Below are 25,838 nucleotides of genomic sequence, written 5' to 3'. Positions count from 1 at the left end.
TAACTCGCCTCGGTCAGGGCATATTGCTCTATATGAATATCAGCACCGGCTCGCCACGGCCATTATTTGCAAGTGCCACAGGTAAAGTGGAGGGAATTTGGTAGACTTACGACCAAGACAAATACGTGGGCCACCGTTGAAGGGCAGATACTCCCATCCATGCTTGGCGTTCTCTTCCCAGCGCTCGGGGCGGAAAGTACGGGCGTCTTGGCCCCAGAAATCGGTGCGGCGGTGCATGGCGAAGACGTTGTAGGCGACTAGTGTGCCCTTTCTCACGTAGACGGGGGATCGGCGGTCGGGACCTCCTCCGACGGGGAGGGAGGTGTCTTTTGTTGCGACGCGGAAGTTGACGGGGACGGGGGTTGAAGACGGAGGACTAGCACAGGTCAGTTGTTGTCGTCAGGAACCCATATGCGGTAGGAGGCAGGTACTGACCTTCATTCAAGACGTATCGCAGATATGCGATATCCTTGAGTTTCGCCTGAGTAATCTCCACCGTCGCACTCTTACCATCCCCAAATGCATCGACAATCTCCTTCCGCAGTCTCGCAAACACATGCGGATACCGCGCAAGATAGAAGAACGTCGACGACAACAGACTCGCCGTGGTATCACGCCCCGCCAGCAAAATATTCAACATATTATCCCTCAACATCTTCGGGTCATCCGTTTCCGCCGCCAACGCCTCCAGGAAAATATACCGACCATCGCCCTGCTTGCGCTCCGGATTCCGCTTCGCCTCCAGCGCCACGTTCACGTAGTGATCCACGACCTCGTGCACGCGGCGATTCGCCTCGCGGAATTCCTTGGGGTTAATCACCCAGTACAGGCCCTGTGCGCGGGACCGCGCGGCGAGGTAATCCTGTGCGGTGGTGAAAGCCTCGGCGAAACCTTGGGCGTTGCGGACGGCGGATTTTTCGAGAACGCCCGTTGTTGTCGGGGACATGCAGCCGACGGATTCGCCGAAGAGGAAGTGTGTTGCTGAGTCGAGGGTGAGGAGGAAGAAGAGGCGTTGGATGTCGAAGCTGCTGCGGTCTTTGGGGATGAGGTTGATGAGGTGGGTGATGTGGTCATCCAGCATGGAGAGATCGGCGACCTGCAGGAAGAGTTAATAATCAACCTCGACAAAAGGAGAGCCTTCGAATAGAGGTGTGTCATGTCAACGTACCTGATCCCGAGTAAACTGCGGTCTCAACAACCCGCGAGCATGCGTCCAACCCGCCCCATCCAAGGTAAAAATACCATCCCCAAGCAACGGATAAAACTGCTCATGCCTGGTCCCCAGACAAAAGTCCTGAAACTGGGTCGCCAGGATAGCTTTCACATTCTCCGGCTCAATCGTAGTCAGCAACTTGCGCGACAAAAACCGCTGGGTAAACGTCGTGCCGTTGATATCGAATTGGTCGCACAGATAGTCAATCCACCGCTTTTCGCGGACGGCCTTGCTCAGCCGTAAAAAGGCCGGGATGCCGAGCCAGCCTGAGTTGCCGGTGGCGGGGGTTGGCAGTGTAACTGCTTGGAGAGTTTGCGGTGGTGGTGTAACTGGGCGAGGTGACGCAGGACTAGGAAGGTTGCGTAGAGGGCGAGTAGCACGATGGCTGGGCTGAGTAACATTGTAGCTTATGCTTGCAGCTTGCAGCTTGCAGCTTGCGGCTTATGCGGGGGGCAGTATATCTCCGATTGAGATCTGACGTGGGATATAGAAGGGGGAGATACTTGGATAATAATAGGTGATTTTGATCTATAATATGTGAGTGTTCAAAGAATGTAGGTTGTCATTGTCAAAAGAGCGGAGGAAAATGAGTCAATAAAGTATCCCGTCGATCACACAAAGGTTCATCATGCGAATTACCGCGGGGAAGCGAAAATCCTCGGCAGCGCCGCACGTGCAATTAACTTCCGGACAGGTACCTCGACCAGTACCCGAACGAAGGTTCGTCGGAACCGAAGGTTCTTATGTTGGTGAATAATAAGCTCTTCAGGGCCGGGATCGCAAGCACACCAGAAAAAGGGTATAGACGATCCGCGGAGAGAACAGCGACTGGCCGTTGACCAAGTTACACATCATATTGTGACTCTCCAGAGCCAACCACCAGACTGAAGAAAAAAATATCATATGGACAAAACGAATGAAAGTCACCAAAAACCACAAGCCACTCACGATGAGTCTCCACTACGCCGATCCCTGAACCGAAGGCGCGCCTCCAGTGGGCTTCTCCTCTCCCGTCATCGTCATTCTCCCACTCCATCCCTCCAAGACAATCCGGATCAGTCCCCGTGCATTGTCGCAGGCTTGAAACAGGGCAACCACGACTCCAACGCCTCGTAAAAGTATCCACGCGAGATCCGTCCCGGAGCGAACCTGGACATCAAATCGAAACAATGCTCCGCGTTGTCCATGATGTACCCAAACAGCGTGTGCTCGCCCGTCTCCACGCCACACCTCGGGATCTCTGTCGTGAACGTCACCCCCTTCGGGGCGATATCCTCGGTGGACAGAGGTGAGAGGGTACGCCAGGGATCGAACTGTCCACCGCTCCAGTACACGTTCGACGGACGAATAGTCCAGCCACCGGTTTCCTGGTTGGTCGCGTCGGCGTGTGCCATCCTGGGCAAGAGGCCCTTTTCCACGGCCTCGGGGAACTGCCGGTTACAGGTGTATTGTTGGTATTCGAGGGTCTGGAATTTGGAGAGCAGTGAGTGAGGGCCGAAGTTGTTGCTTTGGTAGTAGCCCCATTCAGTGCAGAATTGCCAGGTCCAGCTGATGGTGTCTGGGTCCGTGGATTTGGGGTTGAGTGTGCATTCTAGCGGTTGGGTGGTGTTGCTTTGCCGACAGTTTGTGCCGTAGTTGAAGTTGACGAGTTTGACGAACATGGGCCATGAGGCGAAACGCTCGGCGACGTATTTATTGCCTCGCTGGGGCGCGAAGCCGTCAGGTCCGGCTGGTTGGAGAGTCGCAGGATCGGTCTCGAGGTACTCGCAGAAAGCACCGAGTCCGCCTTTACCGCCGCCGAGACCGTATCCTTGGAAATAACCATAGATGCCTGCGAGGGCTGCGGTGAAGTCGCCGTTGTTATTCTTTTCCGCTCCGTCGCCAAAGAAGAGCTTCTTAATTGCCACAGCTGCAGTTGCGTTCTTGGAAAGTTCCTCATCGATGTACTCGAGTCCGGCTTTGATGTCCTTGGTACAATTCGAGTATCCGTTGGCCACCATGCCAGCATAGACTTGGTCATAGTACATGCTCATATTCACCCGAGCCTCGACGGGGGCCGAGGACGCGTAGGAGGCGAAGATAGTGCCTGGATAAGCATGGCGAGTGAAAGCAGCTCGCATACCGGAATATGAGCCTCCTATCATAACCCACGGCTTCGCAGCTGGGGTGAGATCCTCGTCGTGCCCGTCAAGGGTGAAGTTCTTCGCGAAGAATGGGATGTCGGCCAATGCTTGCTTGTTCGTGAGGTATTTCAAATCCTCGGGCGGCGTATCGACAGTGACGTTGAAAGGGAGCGATTCGCCGTAGTATCTATAACCAAGAAAGTGAGTCAGTCATGACCAAGTCAACGAAAACGATGCAGAACATACCGATGCTCCCATGCAATACCAATTGCTCCGAATTGATTCAACATCTCGGTCAGGACTGAAGTCGAGTTGCCCAAGTTCTGCTTCGCCGCAGCCTCTGCAGTGGCCTCGCCCACATCGTACACGAAGACAGGTCCTCCCTGCTGATAATACTCATCATTGACCCAGTAGCGATTCTCATAGTGCCCGACAGAGGGATCTCCATGGTCGATTGGAAGCTATTCCGCAAGTCAGCACTCTGTTCATAAGCGACGGTCGCATATTGATTTCACCTACCAAAACCGTTTTCGCCACGACATTGCCCGAGTCATCATCGTTAGCCAGTTCATTCGCAGACTTCTGCTGCTTGATCATAGAATCAGGGTTGATCCCAAATTCCGCCGCCAGCCTCAATTCCCGCCGAATAGCACCCATGCCCATCGCAGCGGCCAGACCAGACAGCCCTGTCAGGGTGACGGCCACCTGGCCGAGCACAGAGTACCGCATACTTTCCACAGCAAAGCAAAGTTCAACGAATACCGCTGGAATGCAATCTGAAAAAGAATCCTGCTCTTGGTAATTGTCAAAAGAACCATATTACCAATTCGAAAGGCCGCCCTCCGTATATAAACCCATTCCCCATGGTCATATTTACCCAACTGGCTCTGTGGCCTGGGACCCCTCCGAGAACAATAATACCCGCCAAGTATTGTTTGCGGAGGCTACTGCAAGTGCCCAGCAATCGGGCGCTGTGAATGGCCAGACGGGCAAACTTGGCAGAGGGTCCCCGAAACACAAATCATCGCGTGCGGCTTGGGATCTTCTCTTGGATTGTCCTGTATCCATGCATGATGCAACCCAAACAAACACTGCTTGACAGTTGGCAACGTTGGGCCTTGTCACCAGGCACCAGCGACACCAAACAAAATATATGCAACGTATAGCGTTAACCCCCACTTTATGCTTTGCTTCCTTGCCGATCGACAATAAAGCTGTTACATCGCGCTCAATATTAAGATTAACCTTCCTGCGCCGGACTCCGTCGGTAAGTAGTAGCTACCGAGTACTCCGTACTTCATACATATAACCTAACCTACGTATCATAGCCTAGAATGATCGGAGATTTCACAGCGGGGAATCGATCGCGGAAGCAGAGATCGTGTAAGCTGAGCGGAGACCCGACACTCACAACAATTCCAAATTACGAGTGTATGAGATGCAGGACACTGTTTATAGTATCAGTAATTGCCGAAATAAGTCAAATCAACGACCTAAAAAAAGGGACCACGCGGTCTGGATCGTGGCACGCGGGTGCGCGCCGCAGCCGTTGGATCGAGATCCGGAACCAGAGATTCAGAGTGGATTGAGGATCATTGTGCGGCGGTGAAGAATGCTCAAGAATGTTAGTGGAAGAATCAAATGGATTATACTAATTAGACACGAGTTTCACTAGGTTGTGGTGGTGGTGGGCGCCTACACAGCGAACAATCGGTGGGGAATGATATTGTTCTTTAGGTCTCGTTTAGCCGACAAGGTACCCAGACAACACGACCGAGATGTGGTAATTATTGAATAGTGCGTTCTTGAATGCAGTGGGGGTTTAGGTATTGTGGTCGGACTGATAGGAAGTGGACGGCATGCTGACGGCTGGAACCGGCTAGGGAGGCTCGTTGGAATGTTGCTCAAAAGGGAAGAATGTTCACCTGTCGGAGCCACCAGCGACCTTCCAAAACAGACTCGGCTAGCTTCATCAATCAGCACCGATGAACAACATCCATATAATTAATTCAGCTTCCTATCTACCCATTCATATAGCAATTTTCTGCAGTATACGAATCAACCTGACTGTAATAGGGAGGAGTCAAAGTCGAAATCCGTTGGAAATCATTAAGAACGCAAACAGTAACGATCGGCCCTGCGCATCCCGAAGAGGAAATCAACGCGAAGCTTAAACAGCACCCTGAGCTCGGCATTCTTTCCGTCTCGGTCTACTGTCATGTCAAGGCGTGCCCTAGGCTTCAGAATTGAGATCTTTCGATTTGTTGCATGAACGAAAGCTGGTGCATAGACGGAGCGGATCTCAGATATCAGCGGACGCTGTGGGATATGCCCTGGAGATAGTACCTAAGCTCAATCTGTTCGATGTATTCGAACGCCCTTCTCCATAATACCCGATGGATGAGCTGCGACATATTTAGCCAGCGACCAGGAGGTAGGTCGTCCGTGGACCCGAACAACCCAAACAATGGCTTTCATCAATAAACCCAACGCTGTATGTCAGCAGGATTCCTAAAGATAGAAAAATTCTCGCCACCTTCGTCTTCGAAACAATGTGAGCAGGCACTCCATGTAGCATCATGCTCTTCCCCAGCACCAATCGAGCCGGCGCTATCCTCTCTGCCCGAGAAGTCGCCAAAGGAGCTATGCGCTGACCCAATTTCTACAGCCGGATCCCAAAAGGAAGTTTATGTCATAACATATAATTACAATTGTCCGGGCCAATGGACAATGGACACTCGAACAACATAATGTCAGTAATACAAGCCACATGGCGAATATAGTGGGCTACAGCAGCGGAAAACATGGCCGGCTGTCATCAATGATGCTGGTATCGACAGCGAATTACGTACGGTACAGCGGATTTTCTGTATCTAACCCCTGAGAGATCTAGGATGGAAAGACCTGGGCTATGTGTGAAAAATTGAACCTTTTATTCTCCTTACAAGCACCTGATATTGACATCGACCGTGCTTCCTGGGTAATAATTCCGGTCGTTATCCACTCCTTGGGGGTGATGCTCGTTGGATAACTAGTGTCTGTCGACTGGTGGACGCGAGATATACCGTGCGCGAACTGCAATATTTATAGAAAATAAAATAATCATGTACCACCAAGCACGAGGCTGCTTCAATTTGATGGTATACCTCACCTGATTCTCTTGTCAGATGCCACGAATAAAGATAGACCGAATTTATAACTAGCACCGCTAGTCTCTCACATTCACTGTCCCGTATTTACCCACCAGTAGTGCTCGTAGTGTGCGGCTGAACCCCGCAAAATATCTTGGCGCCGGGGAGCAGTCCAGACTTAGTTCTGCTAGATACATGATTCTAGAGGGTATTTGAAATAGCTGACTCCCATAGTCAGCTGCAGTCGCATGGAAGGCATTGAAGTGGACTTTGCTTTCTTTACCTTCCAGTTCGAGAACTTACGAGGGGCAGGGCAAGAGGACCTTGTTTCTATATGCGATACATGTTCAAAATGGCGTCTCAGCTTGTACATTTGCAGCAGCGGTTATCCAGTCGTGGAGGAATAGCAACCGAGCACAGGAAGTCCTCGGGGTTTCGCCATAAAGCGCACCGATAGAGCCCTAGTATTTCCATTTTCGACTTTCATCTTAGCGACCATCGATCGGGGATCTCCAGAAGAATTCACCTCATAGATATGAGTACCGAGCACAAGTAGAGGCAATGTCAATTCAGCCGGGACCGCCAGACTGTTACTCGCGACACGTCGAAACCACCGTCTACCCCACACGGAATTGCAGGGTATTCTTGGCAAGCCCGTCCTAGTGACAGAGTCTTGGCATTTCGGGGCGGAACTTGTTATTCCCTGCCACAGGTGCATTTTGGGCGTCCGTAGAAGATCTGCGCTGTGAATTACCAGAGTAGACTAGTTGCCGCGGCGAATGGAGGTTCTGTCCGGGTTTCTTTAGGATTGTCTACTTGCCCAGATTGGTGGAACTTGACTCGAATATGGGATAATCCTCGAAGGTTATGCAGGGACGAAGAAGGGTGTGTGGGAATCTCCGCCATTCAGGATGGTTTCAGGTTGAAGAGGTGCGGTTTAAGAAGTGATTTTAAAGCAAGAGATGGGCTGTCGCTCTGAGTTGTGAGGAATTAGACGATAGAGACGCACTCTCAAAGACTTGCCTGGCAGCATGTTCATTTCGGGTTTGATTCTGGCCTCACTAGCCCTCTGGGGCAAGGGAGTTGAGGCTGCTTTTGGTCTTACTACGAATACTGATACCTACATTGTTGATGCTGGGTCTAGTAACCCACTGAAATTCACGGTTGACCGGTCAAATTGTGATATCACTTCGATCAACTACTATGGGTCTGAACTGCAGTATCAATCTACCGGCTCGCATATTGGCTCGGGATTGGGTAGTGCGACTGTTACTGCGACGCAGAGCGGTTTGTTAATCCACCACTTTCTCGGCACTGATCAGTATAGATTGGAAGTAGAAGCAAGTCGCTGATGGTAGCAGGCGACTACATCAAGATCACCTGCGAGACGGACACTCTGACGCACTATTATGTTGCGCACAGTGGAGACTCTATCATTTATATGGCGACGTATACTACAGCCGGTTCGTAGTACCCAAGCCATGATCATAGTGGATACGTCTGATTCTCTGAAGAACCCTCGGTCGGAGAACTTCGGTACATCGCCCGTCTCAATGCAGACCTCCTCCCGAACGAAGAACCTTTCGGCACAGTCTCCAACATCGCCGGCGGTACTGCAATCGAAGGATCAGATGTGTACCTAGTTGGCTCCGAGACCCGCAGCAAGTTCTACTCAAGCGAACGATTCATCGATGATCAGAGACACTGTGGGTATACTAAACCGCTAACCTTGGAACACCGTTACTAACAAAGATAGGCGTGTCTGGATCTGCCCATCGAGTCTGCATGATCCTCAATCAATACGAGACTTCCGCCGGAGGACCCTTCCACCGGTAAGCAGCTGAATTTGGATATGAGTGATATAGTTTCTAATTGTCTTGCTAACATGATCAGCGACATTAACACCAACAACGTTGGCAGCTACACCGGGTTATACTGGTACATGAACTCGGGACACGTACAAACCGAATCATACCGTCAGGGTTTGCACGGTCCCTACCTGATGTACTTTAGTCGCAGCGGCACCCCGAGCACGAACATCGACACGTCTTTCTTCGCGGATCTCAGCATTAAGGGGTACGTCGCGACATCTGGGCGGGGATATGTCTCCGGCACAGCGTCTGGCGCGGACTCCTCTATGAAATGGGTTGTCCACTGGTAAGTGTATCCTCTGTAGAAGCAGCCTCTTTACAATCTGTTAACAGAAGCCAGGTACAACGACGCCGCCCAATACTGGACCTACACCTCCTCTAGCGGGAGCTTCACATCGCCCGCCATGAAACCAGGCACATACACCATGGTCTACTACCAGGGCGAGTATCCCGTCGCTACAAGCTCAGTAACCGTAACAGCAGGATCAACGATAAGCAAAAATATCTCCGGCTCCGTGAAAACAGGGACGACAATTTTCAAAATCGGAGAATGGGACGGACAGTAAGATAAACCTACGCAAAGCACAACACCTCCATCCAACTCCTGCTTCCTAAACGCAATATAACCTGACTAACCCACCATAACAACAGACCAACAGGCTTCCTAAACGCCCCCTCCCAACTCCGCATGCACCCATCCGACACCCGCATGTCCCCCTGGACCTCCACCCCAACATACACAGTCGGCACCACCTCCCCATCGTCCTTCCCCATGGCGCTCTTCAAATCCGTAAACTCGCCCCTAACAATCAAATTCACCGCAACATCGGCGCAAACAGGCGCCGCAACGCTACGCATCGGCACCACGCTTTCGTTCGCCGGTGGACGGCCCCAAGTCACCGTTAACAGTTATAGCGGGAGTGTGCCGAGTGCGCCGGCGAATCTGGATTCTAGGGGTGTGACGAGGGGTGCGTATAGGGGGTTCGGGGAGGTTTATGATGTTGGTTTGCCTGGGGGGAGTATTGTTGCGGGCACGAATACGGTATGTTTCTTCTGGTCGTGTGGTGTTTGGTGTGGTGTAGGGGGTGTGGAATTGGGTGCTGTACTGACGGGGGTAGATTACTATTTCTGTTGTTTCGGGGAGTTCGGGGGATGAGTTTTTGAGTCCGAATTTTGTGAGTTTTTCCTCTTACTTCTTCACTGCTTGTTGGGTGGGTTATGTGCTGACTGCTGATGATTTATAGATCTTTGACTGTGTTGAGCTGTTCCAGTAGGGAACGGGCCTGTTATAGATGAGCCAGGAATAACTAGGGTAAGCATACAATCGACAGGGACTGGTTCAAATATGCCTCTAGTAAGACATTCGTTTCTCAAATCTTCACAATTACATAACCGAGTATATTCAAGATGATCATGTTGAATCAATTCGTCTCTACCCGCTATTCAAACAAATACCAACACAAGAAAGAAATCATCATCGTAAGGCAACCCATGACAAGAAAAAGGAAAAGAGAAAAAAAGTAATAAGGATGTTGAATGTATACACAAGAAGGAACACCACACGGAACCAGTTAAAGGATCCGCGTATAGCAAACAATGCAAGGTCAAGGCCAAGGCTCTGACCAGACCAAGAGAACCAGGTCAGACCAGCCCTTCAGACCAAAGAGTTAAATCTTAATTCACAACGCAACGTGGGTATCATATATCTATTCGATCTCGTCGACGGGGCCGCAGGTGCAGAAGAGGTTTTGGTCGCCGAAAGCTGTAGAGAAAGGGGTTAGCTGATGAACTTATGAGGGGGAGGGGGCGGGTTATTTCTTACCATCATCGACACGGGTAACAGTGGGCCAGAACTTCTTCTCCAACAGCCAGGGCAGCGGGTAAGCCGCCGCCTCACGGGTATACGGACGGCTCCACTCAGTCGAGAGCAGATCGCGCTGGGTGTGAGGAGAGTTCTTCAGCACGTTACCCTCACGAGGCTGCTTGCCAGCCTCGACCTCAGCGATCTCCTGACGAATGGAGATCAGGGCATCGCAGAAGCGGTCCAGCTCGGCCTTGTTCTCAGACTCGGTGGGCTCGATCATCAGCGTGTTGGCCACGGGCCAGGACATGGTGGGCGCGTGGAAGCCGTAGTCCTGCAGACGCTTGGCAATGTCGATGGCCTCGATACCACTGGTCTCCTTGAAGCCGCGGACGTCGAGGATGAACTCGTGGGCGCAGCGGCCGTGGTCGTTGGTGTACAGGATTGGGTAATGGGGCTTCAGGCGGGACAGGATGTAGTTGGCGTTGAGCAGGGTGATCTTGGTGGCGTGGGTCAGGCCGCGGTCGCCCATCATGTTGATGTAGTTGAACGTGATGGGCAGAATGCTGGCGCTACCCCAGGGGGCGGCACTGATGGGAGGGGAGGAAGAGCTACCGCGCTTAGTCTGCAGGTACTCGCTGGTAGGGTGAGAGGGCAGGAAGGGAGCCAGGTGAGCGGCCACACCGATGGGGCCGACACCGGGGCCACCACCGCCGTGGGGGATACAGAAAGTCTTGTGCAAGTTTAGGTGGCACACGTCGGCGCCAATCTCACCGGGAGAGCACAGACCGATCTGGGCGTTCATGTTGGCACCATCCATGTACACCTGGCCACCGTACTCGTGAACCAGGCGGCAGGCCTCCTTCGCACCGGGCTCGAAGACACCAAAGGTGCTGGGGTAGGTGATCATGAAGGCGGCGAGATCATCCTTGTGTTTCTCACACTTGGCCTTGAGATCAGCCAGATCCAGGTTACCGGTCTTGGTGTCGCACTTGATGGTAACGACGCGCATACCGGCCATGGCAGCGGAAGCAGGGTTGGTGCCGTGGGCAGAGACGGGGATCAGGCAGACGTTGCGCTTGGCATCTCCCTGGGCCTCCTGGTACTTCTTGATCACACGCAGACCGGCAAACTCACCCTGAGCACCAGAGTTGGGCTGCACAGTGACCTCGGCCATGCCAGTGATGTCAGCCAGCTGAGCCTCCAGATCATCAATCATCTGGATGTAACCCTTGGCCTTGTCGGCAGGCATGAAGGGGTGGATCTGAGAGAACTCGGGCCAGGAGACAGGGATCATTTCCGTTGTAGCGTTGAGCTTCATGGTGCAGGATCCGAGGGGAATCATGGAGTGAGCAAGAGACAAGTCCTTGGACTCGAGGTGGCGGATGTAGCGGAGCATCTCAGTCTCGGAGTGGTGGGTGTTGAAAACGGGTTGGGTCATGAAGGGCGAGGTACGCTCCAGGCTGGCGGGGACAGAAGCAAGGCCCAGAGTGCCGTCAACCTCAACAGGGGAAGCACCCTTGTAGGCGGCAAAGACATCTAGGACACCCTTGACCTCGTCGCGGCCAACAGTCTCGTCCAGGGAGAGACCAACCTTGTTACCCTCGAGACGGCGCAGGAAGATGTTGGCCTTGAGAGCAGCAGCGTAGAGAGCATCCGCCTCGGAGGCATCAGCAAGCTCGATAGCAAGGGTGTCGAAGACGGCGCCACCCTCGACGTTGGAGCGAGACGGCACGTTGTAACCCAGACCGATGAGCTTCTCACGGAGTAGAGAGGTCATGGACATGATGCGTTGGGCGATGGACTTGAGGCCAACGGGACCGTGGTAGATGGCGTACATGGCAGTCATGTTGGCGAGCAGGGCTTGGGCCGTGCAAATGTTGCTAGTGGCCTTCTCACGGCGAATGTGCTGCTCACGGGTCTGCAGAGCCAGACGAAGGGCACGGTTGCCCAGGCGGTCCTTGGAGACACCAACAACACGACCGGGGACCTTGCGCTTGTACTTGTCGGCACAAGCGAAGAAAGCGGCGTGCGGGCCACCGAAGCCCATGGGGACACCCAGACGCTGGGCACTGCCAAAGGCAATGTCGGCACCGAACTCACCGGGGGCCTTGAGGACGGTCAGAGCCAGCAGATCGGTCGCGACGCTGAAAGTACCACCCTGGGTGTGGATGGAATCACTGAGAGACTGAAAGTCGTTGATACCACCCTCGGTATCGGGGTACTGGCCCAAAACACCGATCAGGTGGTTGCCCTGGTCCTTGACCAGTTGGAAGTCATTGGCCATGATATCACCAACCACCAGCTTAATTCCGAATCCCTCGGCACGGGACTGCATCACGGCAATGGTCTGGGGGTGGCAGAGGTGGGAAACCACAAAGGACTTATTGGCCTTCTTCTGCTTGGAGGCGGGCATCGTGGCAAAGGACATGGTCATGGCCTCGGCGGCGGCAGTGGCCTCGTCGAGAACGGAGGCATTGGCGAAGGGCAGACCAGTGAGATCAGCGGTCAACGTCTGGAAGTTGAGCAGAGACTCCAGGCGACCCTGGGAGATCTCAGGCTGGTAAGGGGTGTAGCTGGTGTACCAGGCGGGGTTCTCGAGGACATTGCGCAGGATAACGGGAGGCACAATCGTCGGGTAGTAGCCAGTACCGATGTAAGTCTTGCCAGAGATATCAATCTGCTTGCGGTAGGTGTCAAGCAGCTTGAGCATATCGGTCTCACCCAGGCCACCCTGGATCGGAGAACGGTACAGGTTGATGTCGGCATGGGGCTCGGCAACCTTGAGGTTCTTCTTGGAAAGGATATCCTCGGGAAGGACCTGCTTCACGAACTCGTCCAGTGAAGCCGCGGGGGGGTCCAACACGGCCAACATCTCCGAGGCTGCCTCGGGAGAAGGGCCAATATGGCGGCGGGGGAAAGTGTCGAGGGGCTGGAAGATATCCTCGGGGTGAGGGTCACCGTGGGCGTTCACGGAGCTAGTATACACGCCGCGGCGCGCGGGCGTGATCGGAGCAGCATTCTGGGATGTGTGCGTCGCGCGCCGAGTAATGTTCAATGGCGCCACTGAAGCGGTTCGCAGCGAGACCGGCGAAGGACCGACACGCACACGCGACCGCAGGGCCAGCTGTCGGCCACCACGCAGGGCAAACCAAGAGGCCGCCATGCTGGAGAGAAGCTACCGGGAAAGTGACGGAGAGTGACGTCGGGAGAGGGGAGATTGTTGAGGGGCGGTAGCCAAGGGGGAACAGCCTCAACACATGAACCCGAGAAGCAATTGGGGGGGAGGTGCAAGGAGGGGAGAGAGTGTTCAGAGGAGACTCAGAAGCAGGGGCCGAGAAATACTATATTTATTTCGTGAGTCCATGGGCAGCTTTAATTTTTTTTTTTGGTTTCTCAGCCATGCCACTTGACCGACGGACGGGCAACGGGAAACACGCGCCGGGACGATAAGGCGGGCTTATCGGGCGAATCAAGTGACTGGCAATGCTTATCGGCAGATGCAAACAGGACAAACAGCCCTGGCATCGGACCAGGTTCCGCTGGTTTTCCGTCGGGAAAGTGCCTCTCGACTCATTCCTGTCCCCAGCAGTCGAGTGTCTCCACCGATAAAGCCGGGGCTTCCACAGCCCAAGGGGAACCCTCCTCCGGTTTCGCGGGCCTCGCGGGCCTCGCGGGCCTGGGAGCTCTCTCCAGTCGGTCTCCACGGTGAGCCTCCGATCGAGTCCAGGGCAATTGACATTCCGTCCGTGCGATCGATACTCCTACAGTCTACACTACTCCGTACGACTACGTGGACCACAATTGAACAATGGAAGCACGCATGCTTGAGAAAACTACTGCCCGCAGGAAGGGTGACACTTGAACGACAGAGTGACATGTGATCTCTGATCCACCAAACAAGAACAGCCCCGGTTTCCTTTCTCCCCGCGGGTCTCGGTCTCGTCCCCTCCCAACCCGATTGATTAAATGGTATACCGGAAGCTGGCCTCCCCCTCGATAACCCGTTTCCCCTGGCTGGCCTGTCCATTGCAGAACCGGAACCAGACACTCATAACGCCCACAATCAGAATAATCAAAACATTACACCTGCAAGGGACAAAAACGGTCAGCACAGAACAAAGTGAGCAAAGACTACACCGCCAAGAGCTAGCTATCAAGCCCTCCCGATAAGCGCACAAGCGATCCCGAGAGTGAAAGTGAAAAACACTTACGCGAGCGCGGCGTACATTCCCGGCCGATACTCTGGCGCGTCCTGAGTACGGAACACCAGACTGCTGACGATACCGCCCAAACCACCAAATCCAACGAGGGTCGCACTCGAGAACGCTCTCGTCCACTGTCCCCGGACATTGTTCGCCTGGTACGCCATGCACGAGGGGATATTCGCATTGGCGCCAGCTACGGTGAAAAACACGCCCGCGTAGCGCGTGGCGTCGCCCTTGGCGAATCCCATCATGGGCAGTCCGATGATGCAGAGTAGAGCGTTGAAGATGAGAACCGGCGCGCGCACGTGGTACTTGTCGCCAAACCAGGCGGTGCTGTACATCACCATACCGGCGAAGACGTAGGGTGGAGCTACGAGGCATTGAGCTGCGCCGACGCCGAAGCCCATGCCTTCCATAAGGATGATGGGGAGGAAGTAGGCGATTGCGTAGGTGACGGTGGTCAGGCAGCTGTAGGCCTTCTTAGTGGTTTTGCTTGAACGGCATTGTAGGGGTCAGTACTTACAAGAAGATCAGGGCAAAGCCCCAGATTTTAAGGTCACCTGCGGGTCGCAGGAACTTCTTCAGCGAGAAAGCTTCTAGATCTCCATCCTTGCGGTCATTGTTGATGCGTCGCACGATAAAGTCACACTCCTTTTGATTAAGGAATTTCCACGATTTGGCTGCCCGGTCGGGGAAATCCACCAGGAAGACGTAGCAGAGTAAACCGATAGCACCGGTGATCTAATGGTGAGGTTAGAACAGTCGGATATTCACATTCAGAGTCCCTGCCACGACTGCACATACCACACCCTCAAGGATAAAGATCCATCGCCATCCGCTGAGCCCATGCTGGCCATTCAACTGCATCAAGCCAAAGGCAAGGATACCAGACAACGCGGAGGCCACGCAGCCAATCAAGTAGAAGACGGAGAACCGTTTTTGAACGTCATCTATAATCCAGTCAGACATGGGAAGACACTTTATAGTCACCGGCTTGACAAGAACTTACATCGCGTATACCAGCAAGACAGCAGATAGACACACCCAGGGAAGTATCCAGCTTCCAGGACACCAAGTAGAACACGCAATCCGACCAATTGGCCCCAATTCTTGGCGAATCCCGTTCCCTATGATTAATGTTAGATGAACGAATCATCAATGAGCACGATGGACTCCACATACAATCATAATCACCGCCCAAGTCATGATAATCGTGCTGAGGAAGATGGTTGGCCCGATCTTGCGGATCAGGATGGTCATCGGTGGTTGGAAGATAATATAGGGAACGAAAAACATGAGGACGACAATCGACTAGATGAAGATGTATCTGTCAGCGCGCCCATCTCCAAGTATAACACGGAAAATATCAATGATACTCACATAACGATTTCCAACACTCAATGCCAGCTCTGTCTTCAAACTGAAACCCCCATCACATCACCATTAGTCCTATCCGGTCCTGTCCAGGCCTCAACACTCGGAGAATACACAAAACATACCCCGCAATCGCCGCCGCACTCAGATTCGTCCGATCCATCAGCGAAATACAATACGCAAGACCCGTCATAGTAACCAAGCGCAAATCAATCCGCCGGATAATCTTCCTCTGCTCCTCTGGCGTGAACTCCTCATCATAGTCACTGGGCGGCGTCTCCTGGCCCGTCGACTGTCGTGCGATATCCTCGATGCGATCCACGCTGCCTGGTTTCTCGTCTGCGGACATGATGTAGATGAACAAGGAAGAAATGAGATCAAGAAGATGAATTATTTGGTCAAGGGCTTATGTAGGCGTAGGGAATACGTTTTGAACTTTTGAAACCCTCACGGGGGTACAAGAATCATGGAGGGGTACACTGCATTTATCTTTGGGAGACACTACCATCTAGACAGCGGAATTATCGTGGAATGCCCGGAATGAACGCATTCATGGAGTAGGGCGTACTCCAAGACCTACAACGAAACCACTAGGGAAACAATTCCCGTCCAAGCCTAGACGACTACGGATCACCATCTCGCCCAGCCAGTCTAGCCCATCCCCGCCACCGTGGCCGAGCCCTTCAAACAGCATAACCGACAGAAATCAGGAAAGTACCTCGGTGCAATGCGCGCAATGCACGCAATCGGCAATCTCAGCGTGAGACACGTCCCCCGAAAAGCAGAGCAAGTAGCGCAAAGGAGGGGTGTTAACCCCACTGCGCAGGCTGGGCAGAGCAGTGTACGGGTCAGATTTGGCGATGGCCCGGAGGTTGTGTGGTGGTGGCGTGGGAACTGGTGACGATCTGGGGTTGTTAGCCGGGGGGAAATGCGGGGAAGAGACCTCGATGGGGGAACTTGGCAGCTTGGCATGCAGACTCAGAGCGTGATGGGTGGTGGGTGGCTGGATTGAGCTGCTGAGCTGCTTGTTGGTAGATGTGGTAGGTTTAGGAATAAGGGTTGTGGGTCAAGGTCGGGGGTCCGGGCCATATAGTTGTGGTGGTAGTTGTGTGTCTGTCTATCTAAGGTTTGGAGTTGAGAAAGGGAATGTTTACCCCGGAATGGAGGGTTTGGGGTTGGGAGAGGGCGGGATCGGGGCTGGAGGCATTCTGATATGACATTTTAGCAGCTAGGCATGGACTGTAGGTATTTTTATCGGATGAATTGGTATCTGTTAGGTTTTTAGCGTGCTTGAAGTACCCCAACGCCACGGTATTACCCCCACTGTCGGGGTTGCTGAGAAAGTTTAAGGTTTAGGGGCGAGCAAAGTATACTGTTGCCTTGAGGGAGCTAGTGCTTTGAGCCACGGGCTGTATACGAGGTTGACCCTGTCATGATAATCGCAGAGATAGAGGAGGAAGGAGATAGGTAAAGTTAAAAAGAATGAGAGTAAGAGCTTGGCCGAAAAGCATCACGAAAGTACCCGCGGCATGTCGCGGACGGATGTATACGATTTGTTGGCACTAACTAGAACGCGTAGTGGTTGCATGATGCAAGTCCCATGCTTGGCTGAATCTTACCCTGTCGTATGATCTCATCACTTAAGGTTAGCGCATGTCATATAGCCGACTTGGATCTGTAGCTGCAAATAAGGATGCATCGATCGGGGATTTTGGAATTGAGGACAGGGATGTTGATAGACATGGCAGGACAGCCGCACTGAGCCCACGCGGAGATATTACCCCAGCTTTCTAAGTGTGGCCAATGGGCGGGGATGCTCGCGTAGTCTCACGATTGCTAGGGAGACTAGAAGGGCCTATACGGAGTACCCGGTCATACATAGCTGTGCTGGAAGAGCTCTTCGTTTTACGCTGGAGAAGTAAAGAAAGATTTCCAATTATATCGACTTCCAATCATATTATCTTCCTCTTCAGTTTCGTTTTTCAAATCAATTTACGCCATTATTAAACTCTCTGAAATCACCTCGGGTCGGTAAAGGCCTCATATCCCCACCTTTCGTCGAGATCAGCCGCCAGCAGTGGTCGTTCCTCTTCCTCTTCACTAGACTCCCCGGTGCCCTCCGAACTGAGACGTCTTCCCGCTACAGATACAAAGCCAACCAGCACAGATCCTAGAAAAAAGCCTACGACGGCCAAGACAGCATTGATGGGTGTTGGGTTCCCTTTGAAAGAACCCTGGGTTAGCGCATCAAGTCCATACTGAGAAAATGTTGCCAGCCCCGAAAGGCAGATGATCGTTCCATATATTCGCCCGAATGTGCCGAATCCGAACACTTTGGTAGCATAGTCACTACAAAGTCAATTGGGAAGACTTGAAATGGAAACGACAGACAAATATATGACTTACGACATGGCGGAGTAGTATAGCGGTCGCAGCACGACGAACAATATAACTGTCACATATCCAGCCCCAACAGCAGGAATGCAATTCAACACCCCGATTGTGGTTGTGCATAGAACGATCAGAGCGAGAATATTCTTCAGTCTCAGATTGTCGAGAAGATATCCGATCACTGGCGTGGAAAGAATACCTCCTAGTGGGAGAGCGATATCGAAGAAACCATTGATGGACTTTGCCTGGGCTGGAGAACTGAGCAAGTAGTCGTACTGCATGCGAATAGTAGCGATGAAGTAATTCATTCGAATCATTTGTAGGGTAGTCATCAGGGTAATGAGTATGAACCACGGCGTGGCCAATTGTCGGCGAGCAGATAAGCCTTGGAGTGCACCCCGGCCTTGGCGGGTTTGGTTTTGAGTCGGTTCATGATTGACCTGCTGCTTTCTTTTCTGGCGTTTGCCGAGGATTCGCCGTAATTTGCGGAATCTTCCGCTAAGGCGAAACGTGCGCTTACTACCCAGGTGACGGTGTCCTGCTGGAGTGGTGGATTCACTGTAGGCGGAGTGTATATCCTCGGGCGGATCCTCCACTAACGCCTGTTTATTTTTTGGCGGACAGAAACCATACTCATCCCTAGGCATGACAACGACGAATCCAACTAAAAGCAAAATCGGAACTGCAGTAAAGCACAAGAAGAAACGATAGGGCGTCAAATATTGTCCCGAGGTCGTGTACGCGATTTGGTAGATAAGGAATATAGCAGCCGAGACATCAAACGCGCCCGTCACCAAAGCCACGATGCGTCCCGAAAACTGTGGGAAGGCATTTGCAACCTGAAACGAGGGCACAAAGACGAATGTACCTCCCAGGGCAAGAAAGAAGTTCCCAACGAACAACCACTGATAGTGGGCGAAATGAAACGATATAGCCATCACACCACAGCCGAAGGCTAGATTGACACATCCGAGAACGTTACAAAAGCGTGAACCACGGTGATCGAGAATAGCACCAGCCAGGATTGAAGAGATATTTGCCGCCGTGGATCCGATCGTGTAGAAAAGATTCAGCCTGGGGTGTTTGAGTTGCCAGTGAACAGAACAATACACGTTAAACAAGGACGAGGAACATACTTCAAGTCTTGCTCCGGGCAAAAGTGGCCATTCTCACGAGAATCTTCATCACCACAGAGATCGTGGAAAACACGTTCCTCGATAAGAATTGGCTTTAGCGCCGCAAATCCAAATACAATACCGGATGCGAGACTGCAGGCGAGAATCGTGAACACTACCTGCACTGTACAACATTAGCGGTCTTTTCAACTTGGGGGATATAGCACATGCCAATTCGTTTTGTGGTAGAGTGTTTATGTGCTAGAACACTCGCAGTTTCGTCCGGGAGAGACGTTTGGGGCTGAATACTGAGATAGTGGTCGATGGCAGTTGATAAAATTGGCGAAATATTATTCACACTTCCTCCCTCATGCCCGCTATCAACAGTTGCGCGATATGACCCATCTTGTTGAAGCGACATTATTTGTGTTGTTTACCAGGGAAGCTCGATGGATGCTTCCGAAGAAAAGACTGTCGAAGAGAGAAATATGGTCCCATTGCACGACAGAAGGGACTTTCCGTGCATTCTGTTTTCAACCGGCTATTGATTGTGAGACCAACACAACGCTAGATAGACTATCGTTCATCAAGGATGAAATGTGGGTTGAAATTTATTCACATTGAGCTTCACGTCCTCGAGGTCTATCTTAGTTCGTTAAGGACCATAACTACGAGGTCTAGAACTGGACATAGCGGGTTGGCCCCGTCATGATCGCAAGATAGTAGATCATCTTGTTCAACGTAAATTAGATACATTGAGCCTTGTTGTTACACGGATGGAGCGGACAGGGAAAGGGTTGAGGCGATTGCCTGGTGGAAGAGAATTGTTGGGATCAAGAGTATTGTCCAGCATGTACAGATAATGTTTTAATTGTGAGCGTATAGAACAAGCACTTGAACTGAATCACAGAGGAATTCGAGAGAGAGTTCGGATGAGACAAAGTAATCAAAGGCACACTTTGCGAGTAAGGTTGGGGAAAAGATCACTGCTTGTACACCGCTGGGTCCCAGTAAACGGATAATGGAAGCCGGCACATACCAAAGGACGATTCTGTAGTTTAAGTAACGGTCTTTCTATTGCGACTTGGTTATCGCCTTTCTTCAGTGCACGAGCATTCGGTATCGAGATCTTAGGCTGGGGACGTGATTGAATAACAATTATTATCTGGCGGAGCTATTTGCGGCGCAAGTACATGGCATGTTACAAATGGTGAAAGCCACAAAGCTATCTCGAGTTTAGTCTATTAACAAATAAAATGGCTCAGTCTAGAACTTTGAAGCCTTTCATATTCGGACCACCCTCCTACCGGCTCACGACAAAGTAGACAATATCAAGTCTGCCTTTCAGGATCGGAGAATAAACGTGGGGGCAACCGCTGATAAGCTCCCAGACCTGTCATCGATAAGAACGCTACAAGATTGAACAGAAGGCTAGCGTGCGATCGACAGCGTCCGTAACAGCTTCGAGATGTATCTTACCAAGCCACCAAATGCCCCAGATATCCCAAGGAACGCTAATCTCAACGTGGTCCTTCTTCCATTGGAATTGATGTAGCCCATAACCAATTAATTTCCTGAACCTGGCCAGTGCCAGGAATTGCGACCGCAATGACGTCGGTGCTTGAAACTTGACATGAGCGCCAATGACGTAGCGCCCGTTAACTGTCAAACAACGAACAATCACCACCAACCTCTCTTCTGACCTCGTAATTCTATCTCAGATCCATCAGACATATCAACTTTATCGGATACTCGATTGAAGATTATTGCAAAATCTTCCATCGACCGGAGGTAAACAAACACTGGATCTGCTGCAAGTCGTCGTTGGGCGGAATCCACACCAAATGGCGACTGTTTCGATCAGTGCCCCTGGGTTGAGCGGGGGTCTCCTTTACAATAATGGCTCAAATAACGCGCGAGTGTGCATTACATCGGAGACGGGCGAGTTTGACATGGAGACGATCAAGAATTGGCAGGATGAAGGGTTCGACGTGGTCTATGTCGCGCTAGATGGAGGAGGTAAGGAGTATGAGGGTCGGTTGAGGGGTGTTAAGGAAGGACTGGGGGTTGGCGAAAACTATGCGGTGATTGGTAAGATATCGAAGACCAGGACGATAGAAACACATATGGTTAACTGTGAGCAGCTTATGGCGAGGCGGCCAACTATTGCTTGGACTACTATCTGAAATCACAAAATGCCAATCGGCTATGCGCACTCATCGCATACTATCCCAGTGTGATCCCCGACACTCGATCGCGATTTCCTCTTTCCCTCCCTGTCCTAGTGCACCTAGCAGGCGATAGTGTGGACGTCACTACCATCCCAGTCGCGCTTGGTCTGCAAGGCAAGAAGCGACGCAAGACTCGCCCTATCAATCCTGGAATCGGAACTGGCGAACGTCTCGAGTTAGCCTATCCAGCGTATACCTACAATCATGCTCCACCCGGCTTTGCTGAACATGATATGGAGGAGTATGATCACCTCGCCGCAGGCTTGGCATGGGCACGAACACTCGAGGTGTTGCGCAAGGGATTCTCGAGAGAGGCAGATCTGGAGAGAAGATGGGAGGAGCACCAAGAAGGTAAAGTAAGGCTTGTGAGTTGAGCTTGAATGGTGCTAACGGTGAACCAGCAAAATTCTTCGCGTCAAACCTTACCAGGACTATGGATGCGTACATTTCGCAGAAGAAACCCGCAGTCACGTATGTTCCTACCGTGAGTGGAGGAATTGGCACTCAAGCTCTCCGTCGTTTCTATGAGCACCATTTCATCGGAAAGCTACCCCAATCTATGCGCATTCGTCTGCTCTCGCGAACAACTGGAGCAGACCGCGTCGTGGATGAACTTTACGTCTCCTTTGAGCATTCCCAAGAGATCCCGTGGATGCTCCCTGGAGTCCCTCCAACCAACAAACGCGTCGAAATCATTATTATCAGTATTGTCAGCCTTCGTGCGGGTCATCTATACTCGGAGCACACATACTGGGATCAGGCCAGCGTCCTAGTTCAAGTCGGTCTTTTGGATCCTAAACTGGTTCCCCAGTCCGCCCAAGGAGTCGACCGCCTCCCTGTTGTCGGCCGGGAGGCTGCTCGCCGTATTCTTCACGAAGACCCAGAAGAAGAGCAAGTAGACTACCATAATCGCATGATTCGACGTGCTCGGGCTCTCAGGAACCGTAGCTCTCGCGCCTCACAAGCTGGTGAGGAGTCTGCTGCTGAGTTGAAGAGCGAGGGGGAGACTCCCATGCCCATCCGAGAGCAGAAGAAGGGTAAATCGGTCCAAGAGAAGGGTACTCCACATCCAGGGCCAGCTATGGCCAGCAATGGTGGAGCTCATGACTCCAATGAAAATGGTGATGATGACCATGCCGCAGCAAACGAGAAGGAGTCAACCGAGAAGGAGTCAACCGTGAAAGCCAAGTCAGAAACTGCCAACCACAACGCTTTCGTCCAGGAAGGAAGTGATGAGAATGAACAATAATGTCTGACACTACTTGTACAAATTTTACGCTTGAGTTAGTTGTTCCCAGCATTCAGATTGATGATCAATATGGATTCAACTCAGATTGGGGGGATGATCGTATACCAACAAATTTTTTTTATTTAACGATGAGTCATAATTACCATTCTTGTATGTACATGAGATGCTTCTATCACGATAACCATCCTGGATGGACATAAGCTAGCTTGATTCATTTAAAAGTCTTTCGGACATGTTAACAGCTCGTAAAAGTCCCTCCAGTGAGGTGTAATCAATTAGGCACTCTTCTCATAGTTCTGACTGCCGCAATGCCCTCTCCACCGTACTTCTCCAAATCAATCAAATTCGGCTCCACGTCGCGGAATCCAAATTTCTCGTAAAGATCATGGCCATCGTTAGAGGCTTCGAGCCAAAAATCTGTTAGACCATTTTTTGTGCCCTCCTCAAGGCCCCGCTTCATGAGAGTCGAACCAATTCCATAACCACGATACTGGGGGAGAGTGGCCAAAACCTGCAGGTCTGTCTTCAGTTAGCTCAAATGCCCCCGAATTGGAATATCGAAGAGCCACCTACGGCCAAATATCTTCCCCGACATGTGTTTCTTCCGCATTGCTGTGGCCGAGCGAATGTACGCGTTGCAACCCTCTGCATGCGCGGTAGGTGGCCACTCAATATCCTTCCAGTCTTCAATCACCTTAGGCTCAAGATAATAATGCCAAATAGAAAGGGCGATAATTTTGTCTTCGCCGTTGTCATCGCTGATTACAACCTTCCACATCTGCATGCTCTTGTCATTTTGCAGTTTATCGAGGAGATCCTTGGCGCGAAGTGACGTATCGTTAGAGGGCCCAAATATGACTCGCGAAATGTTGTTCTCCGGTTTGGTCTTGCTAGCCTCGCAGTTGGAGATAGCCTCTATACTTGCGATCGTGGCGCAATCAGCCTCTGTTGCGGGGAGGATCTTGAAGTCGAGGGATCTGCGTTTTGAATCGCCCATGATGACGGTCGAAGAGGAAGAGTGACAGGAAAACGAGCTTCAGGGGAAGAAAGGAAGATGGGGCCGTGTGCTTAATCTACAGTTTTTGTGAGGCTGTGGTGATTCATAATGCTTGAGCTGACTAGGCCGAAGCTAGTGCCCGACTAGCGAGGTCGTATTTGACGAGCCTTTTTACCCCTTTGAGGCCAAGCCACGGGGCTATCCACATGCCAGGCAACTGTACACTACAAAATCATAAAAAACGCTATGATGGGCAATAATCATAAATTGATAGAGGTTATAAGATTGCAGCTCCTGATTGAAATGTACAGTAAGCTGACGTTATATGAGTGCATGTCGTTTGGCCCTTGTGCTGACCGTCCATCGTCTTGCCCTCTCGTCGCGACCGTAAGAAGAGCGGGGATGGTGTGAGTCAAGGTAGTATAGAGCCCAGTGCACTCGAAAGTTACTAACTTTAACATGTCGGAGCATTGTTCAAAGCTTCGCAAGTTGAAACAAATCCCCAAGAATTCATGACATTCCATTCCCACACTTCACTCGCACCAAAGGGTGTACTCGTTCCAACTCCATCCCGCAACAAGATACAATCGTAGCCCTTGCTAAAAGCATCCGTCAATGTGCTTCCAACACATTGATCCGTATTGACCCCTCCAAAGAGAAGTGTAGTTATCCCGTTCTTTTGCAGGAAGCTCTCTACTTCCGATCCCGCTCCCCACAGCCCAGACATGCGGTTCTTATGAAATAGAACATCAGGCTTCGATCGCGGGTTCTCGTGGGAGATGGCCTGGCTGGCCTTGTATTGCAGGTGGAAGGGGTCGTAAAGCGCGGCGTTCCAGGAACCTCTCATCAGCACTCGACCGCCAGGCACCCCCTCGTTATCGTTTAGTTTGACAGTACCGAGGTCATTCCCGAGGCCTTTGTAAAGTGCGGGGTTCTTGGTTCGAACCATGTTCGGGTTTGAAGGGAGAAGACCTTTCTCTTCATTCTGATTCCTCGCAGATGAACCATTTTCGTAGCAGTTAAAGGCGCGAATAGCTGCTGGTGGCATGTTGCTCAAATCATCCTCTGTCAAGCCCCAGCAGAGCCAAATGACTTGTATTTCGTGATGCCGAGCAGCTGGGATTCCAGCGTTAAGAAGCGCCTTCGTGGCTTCTTCCCCTGGGGTGGGCTTCTCGCCGACTCGTGGTCGCACAGCTGGATTCAAAAGAAGTTTTGTAGATCAATAAGCAGCAGTGCAGTCTTCTCTGGATCTAGTCGAATGGTTTGTTTTGTTGTTTCGAGGTTGATGAGCCGCTTTGAATCCGATCCACGGCAGAGATCAATTGTATCGCTGTCCAGTTCGTAGGCCCAGAAGTTCGCTACATCATGTCCGATTCTCTGTACAGGTGCCATTTTGGAGTTTTTCAAGGGAGGTGTGTTTGGGAAGTTGCAAGTAAGCGTATTCTGGATGACAAGTCCATAGCGCCGTCTCGCGACATATATCTAGTCACATGGCTTATCTATGTTCCCCGCACCTAGCGGAGACATAGATCAATCAGCTCCCCGCACGATCGAGCCTCTCTAACGTCAACAGGAGGTAGAAGTTCCCATTCTACTCCAAAATTGTGATTTGGGGTCGTTCAGTCACTTCGGCTTTTTTCATTAATCAGCTGATATGATTATCTAAAAACTTCCCAGATCACTCGTTCCAGTTCAAAAGTAGCGTTCGGCGATGTTAGTGGGAGAAATATGTCTCGATGTTTAATATTCTTCTAAAGAAGATGACTCAAGCCTATCTATCCCCATTCTGAACGAAAAATTAGTGTCGAGCCCGGCCCGGGAATGCGAGTCTAAAGACTTTTCTTGGCCGTCATCTCTCGAGAGACGATGCACTTAGTGAGGTTTGCAAATCATTATGTTGAAGAGGATGAAATGCGGTGTTTGGTACTTTGGTCGGCCGCTCTCCCGTTGAAGAGCTGCCGGCGAGCTACTTCGGCCGACTCCGAGTCCTTAAAACGAATTATATAACCTATCTTAGTAGTGCCGATCCCGGTAACCTAGGTATCTTGCGTTAATAGAGCGTTTAGTAGCACGGTACGTATATAGGTGTTCGCGGTATCTATAGGGAGATAGCGGCTAAAGGTGTTTCCGTTAC

The 25,838-nt window shown here is 51.6% G+C and overlaps 9 protein-coding genes across 9 annotated transcripts; 3 read left to right on the top strand and 6 right to left on the bottom strand.

The window, feature by feature from the left end:
- Nucleotides 1-556: 556 nt before the first annotated feature.
- Nucleotides 557-1,147, top strand: N7458_005064 (uncharacterized protein; the record flags this gene model as incomplete). The annotated part of the gene is made up of 2 exons (XM_056908446.1): nt 557-935; nt 987-1,147. The coding sequence occupies 2 exons, from the start codon at nt 557-559 to the stop codon at nt 1,145-1,147; spliced, it is 540 nt and encodes a 179-aa protein (XP_056767064.1).
- A 1,121-nt stretch (nt 1,148-2,268) lies between these two features.
- Nucleotides 2,269-4,065, bottom strand: N7458_005063 (putative serine peptidase, family S28; the record flags this gene model as incomplete). Its single annotated transcript, XM_056908445.1, has 3 exons — nt 2,269-3,523; nt 3,583-3,797; nt 3,856-4,065. 3 exons carry the CDS (start codon nt 4,063-4,065, stop codon nt 2,269-2,271), a joined length of 1,680 nt encoding a protein of 559 aa, XP_056767063.1.
- A 3,433-nt stretch (nt 4,066-7,498) lies between these two features.
- Nucleotides 7,499-9,612, top strand: rglA (putative rhamnogalacturonase B; the record flags this gene model as incomplete). The annotated part of the gene is made up of 9 exons (XM_056908444.1): nt 7,499-7,754; nt 7,829-7,930; nt 7,982-8,173; nt 8,224-8,299; nt 8,361-8,624; nt 8,679-8,900; nt 8,990-9,380; nt 9,457-9,513; nt 9,583-9,612. 9 exons carry the CDS (start codon nt 7,499-7,501, stop codon nt 9,610-9,612), a joined length of 1,590 nt encoding a protein of 529 aa, XP_056767062.1.
- Nucleotides 9,613-10,044: 432 nt separating this feature from the next.
- N7458_005061 (glycine decarboxylase subunit P) lies at nt 10,045-13,305 on the bottom strand (the record flags this gene model as incomplete). Its single annotated transcript, XM_056908443.1, has 2 exons — nt 10,045-10,100; nt 10,161-13,305. 2 exons carry the CDS (start codon nt 13,303-13,305, stop codon nt 10,045-10,047), a joined length of 3,201 nt encoding a protein of 1,066 aa, XP_056767061.1.
- A 799-nt stretch (nt 13,306-14,104) lies between these two features.
- N7458_005060 (putative phthalate transporter) lies at nt 14,105-16,070 on the bottom strand (the record flags this gene model as incomplete). Its single annotated transcript, XM_056908442.1, has 8 exons — nt 14,105-14,228; nt 14,354-14,815; nt 14,871-15,088; nt 15,152-15,297; nt 15,357-15,474; nt 15,530-15,658; nt 15,728-15,767; nt 15,847-16,070. The coding sequence occupies 8 exons, from the start codon at nt 16,068-16,070 to the stop codon at nt 14,105-14,107; spliced, it is 1,461 nt and encodes a 486-aa protein (XP_056767060.1).
- A 1,669-nt stretch (nt 16,071-17,739) lies between these two features.
- Nucleotides 17,740-19,409, bottom strand: N7458_005059 (putative MFS transporter; the record flags this gene model as incomplete). The annotated part of the gene is made up of 3 exons (XM_056908441.1): nt 17,740-18,070; nt 18,128-19,186; nt 19,249-19,409. Coding segments are annotated over 3 exons (1,551 nt in total), but the record flags the coding sequence as incomplete, so codon positions are not given.
- A 1,638-nt stretch (nt 19,410-21,047) lies between these two features.
- Nucleotides 21,048-22,707, top strand: N7458_005058 (dienelactone hydrolase; the record flags this gene model as incomplete). The annotated part of the gene is made up of 3 exons (XM_056908440.1): nt 21,048-21,318; nt 21,372-21,809; nt 21,860-22,707. Coding segments are annotated over 3 exons (1,557 nt in total), but the record flags the coding sequence as incomplete, so codon positions are not given.
- Nucleotides 22,708-22,978: 271 nt separating this feature from the next.
- Nucleotides 22,979-23,704, bottom strand: N7458_005057 (GNAT family N-acetyltransferase; the record flags this gene model as incomplete). Its single annotated transcript, XM_056908439.1, has 2 exons — nt 22,979-23,226; nt 23,281-23,704. The coding sequence occupies 2 exons, from the start codon at nt 23,702-23,704 to the stop codon at nt 22,979-22,981; spliced, it is 672 nt and encodes a 223-aa protein (XP_056767057.1).
- A 454-nt stretch (nt 23,705-24,158) lies between these two features.
- On the bottom strand, nt 24,159-25,096 carry N7458_005056 (cysteine hydrolase family protein; the record flags this gene model as incomplete). The annotated part of the gene is made up of 2 exons (XM_056908438.1): nt 24,159-24,898; nt 25,015-25,096. The coding sequence occupies 2 exons, from the start codon at nt 25,094-25,096 to the stop codon at nt 24,159-24,161; spliced, it is 822 nt and encodes a 273-aa protein (XP_056767056.1).
- Between the last annotated feature and the right edge of the window lie 742 nt (nt 25,097-25,838).

The sequence above is a fragment of the Penicillium daleae genome, assembly GCF_028827525.1.
Source record: "Penicillium daleae strain IBT 16125 chromosome Unknown utg000005l_segment0_segment0, whole genome shotgun sequence".
NCBI lineage: Eukaryota > Fungi > Ascomycota > Eurotiomycetes > Eurotiales > Aspergillaceae > Penicillium > Penicillium daleae.
The sequence above is the reverse complement of the archived record's forward strand: the minus strand, read 5'-3'. Positions and strand labels throughout refer to the sequence as shown.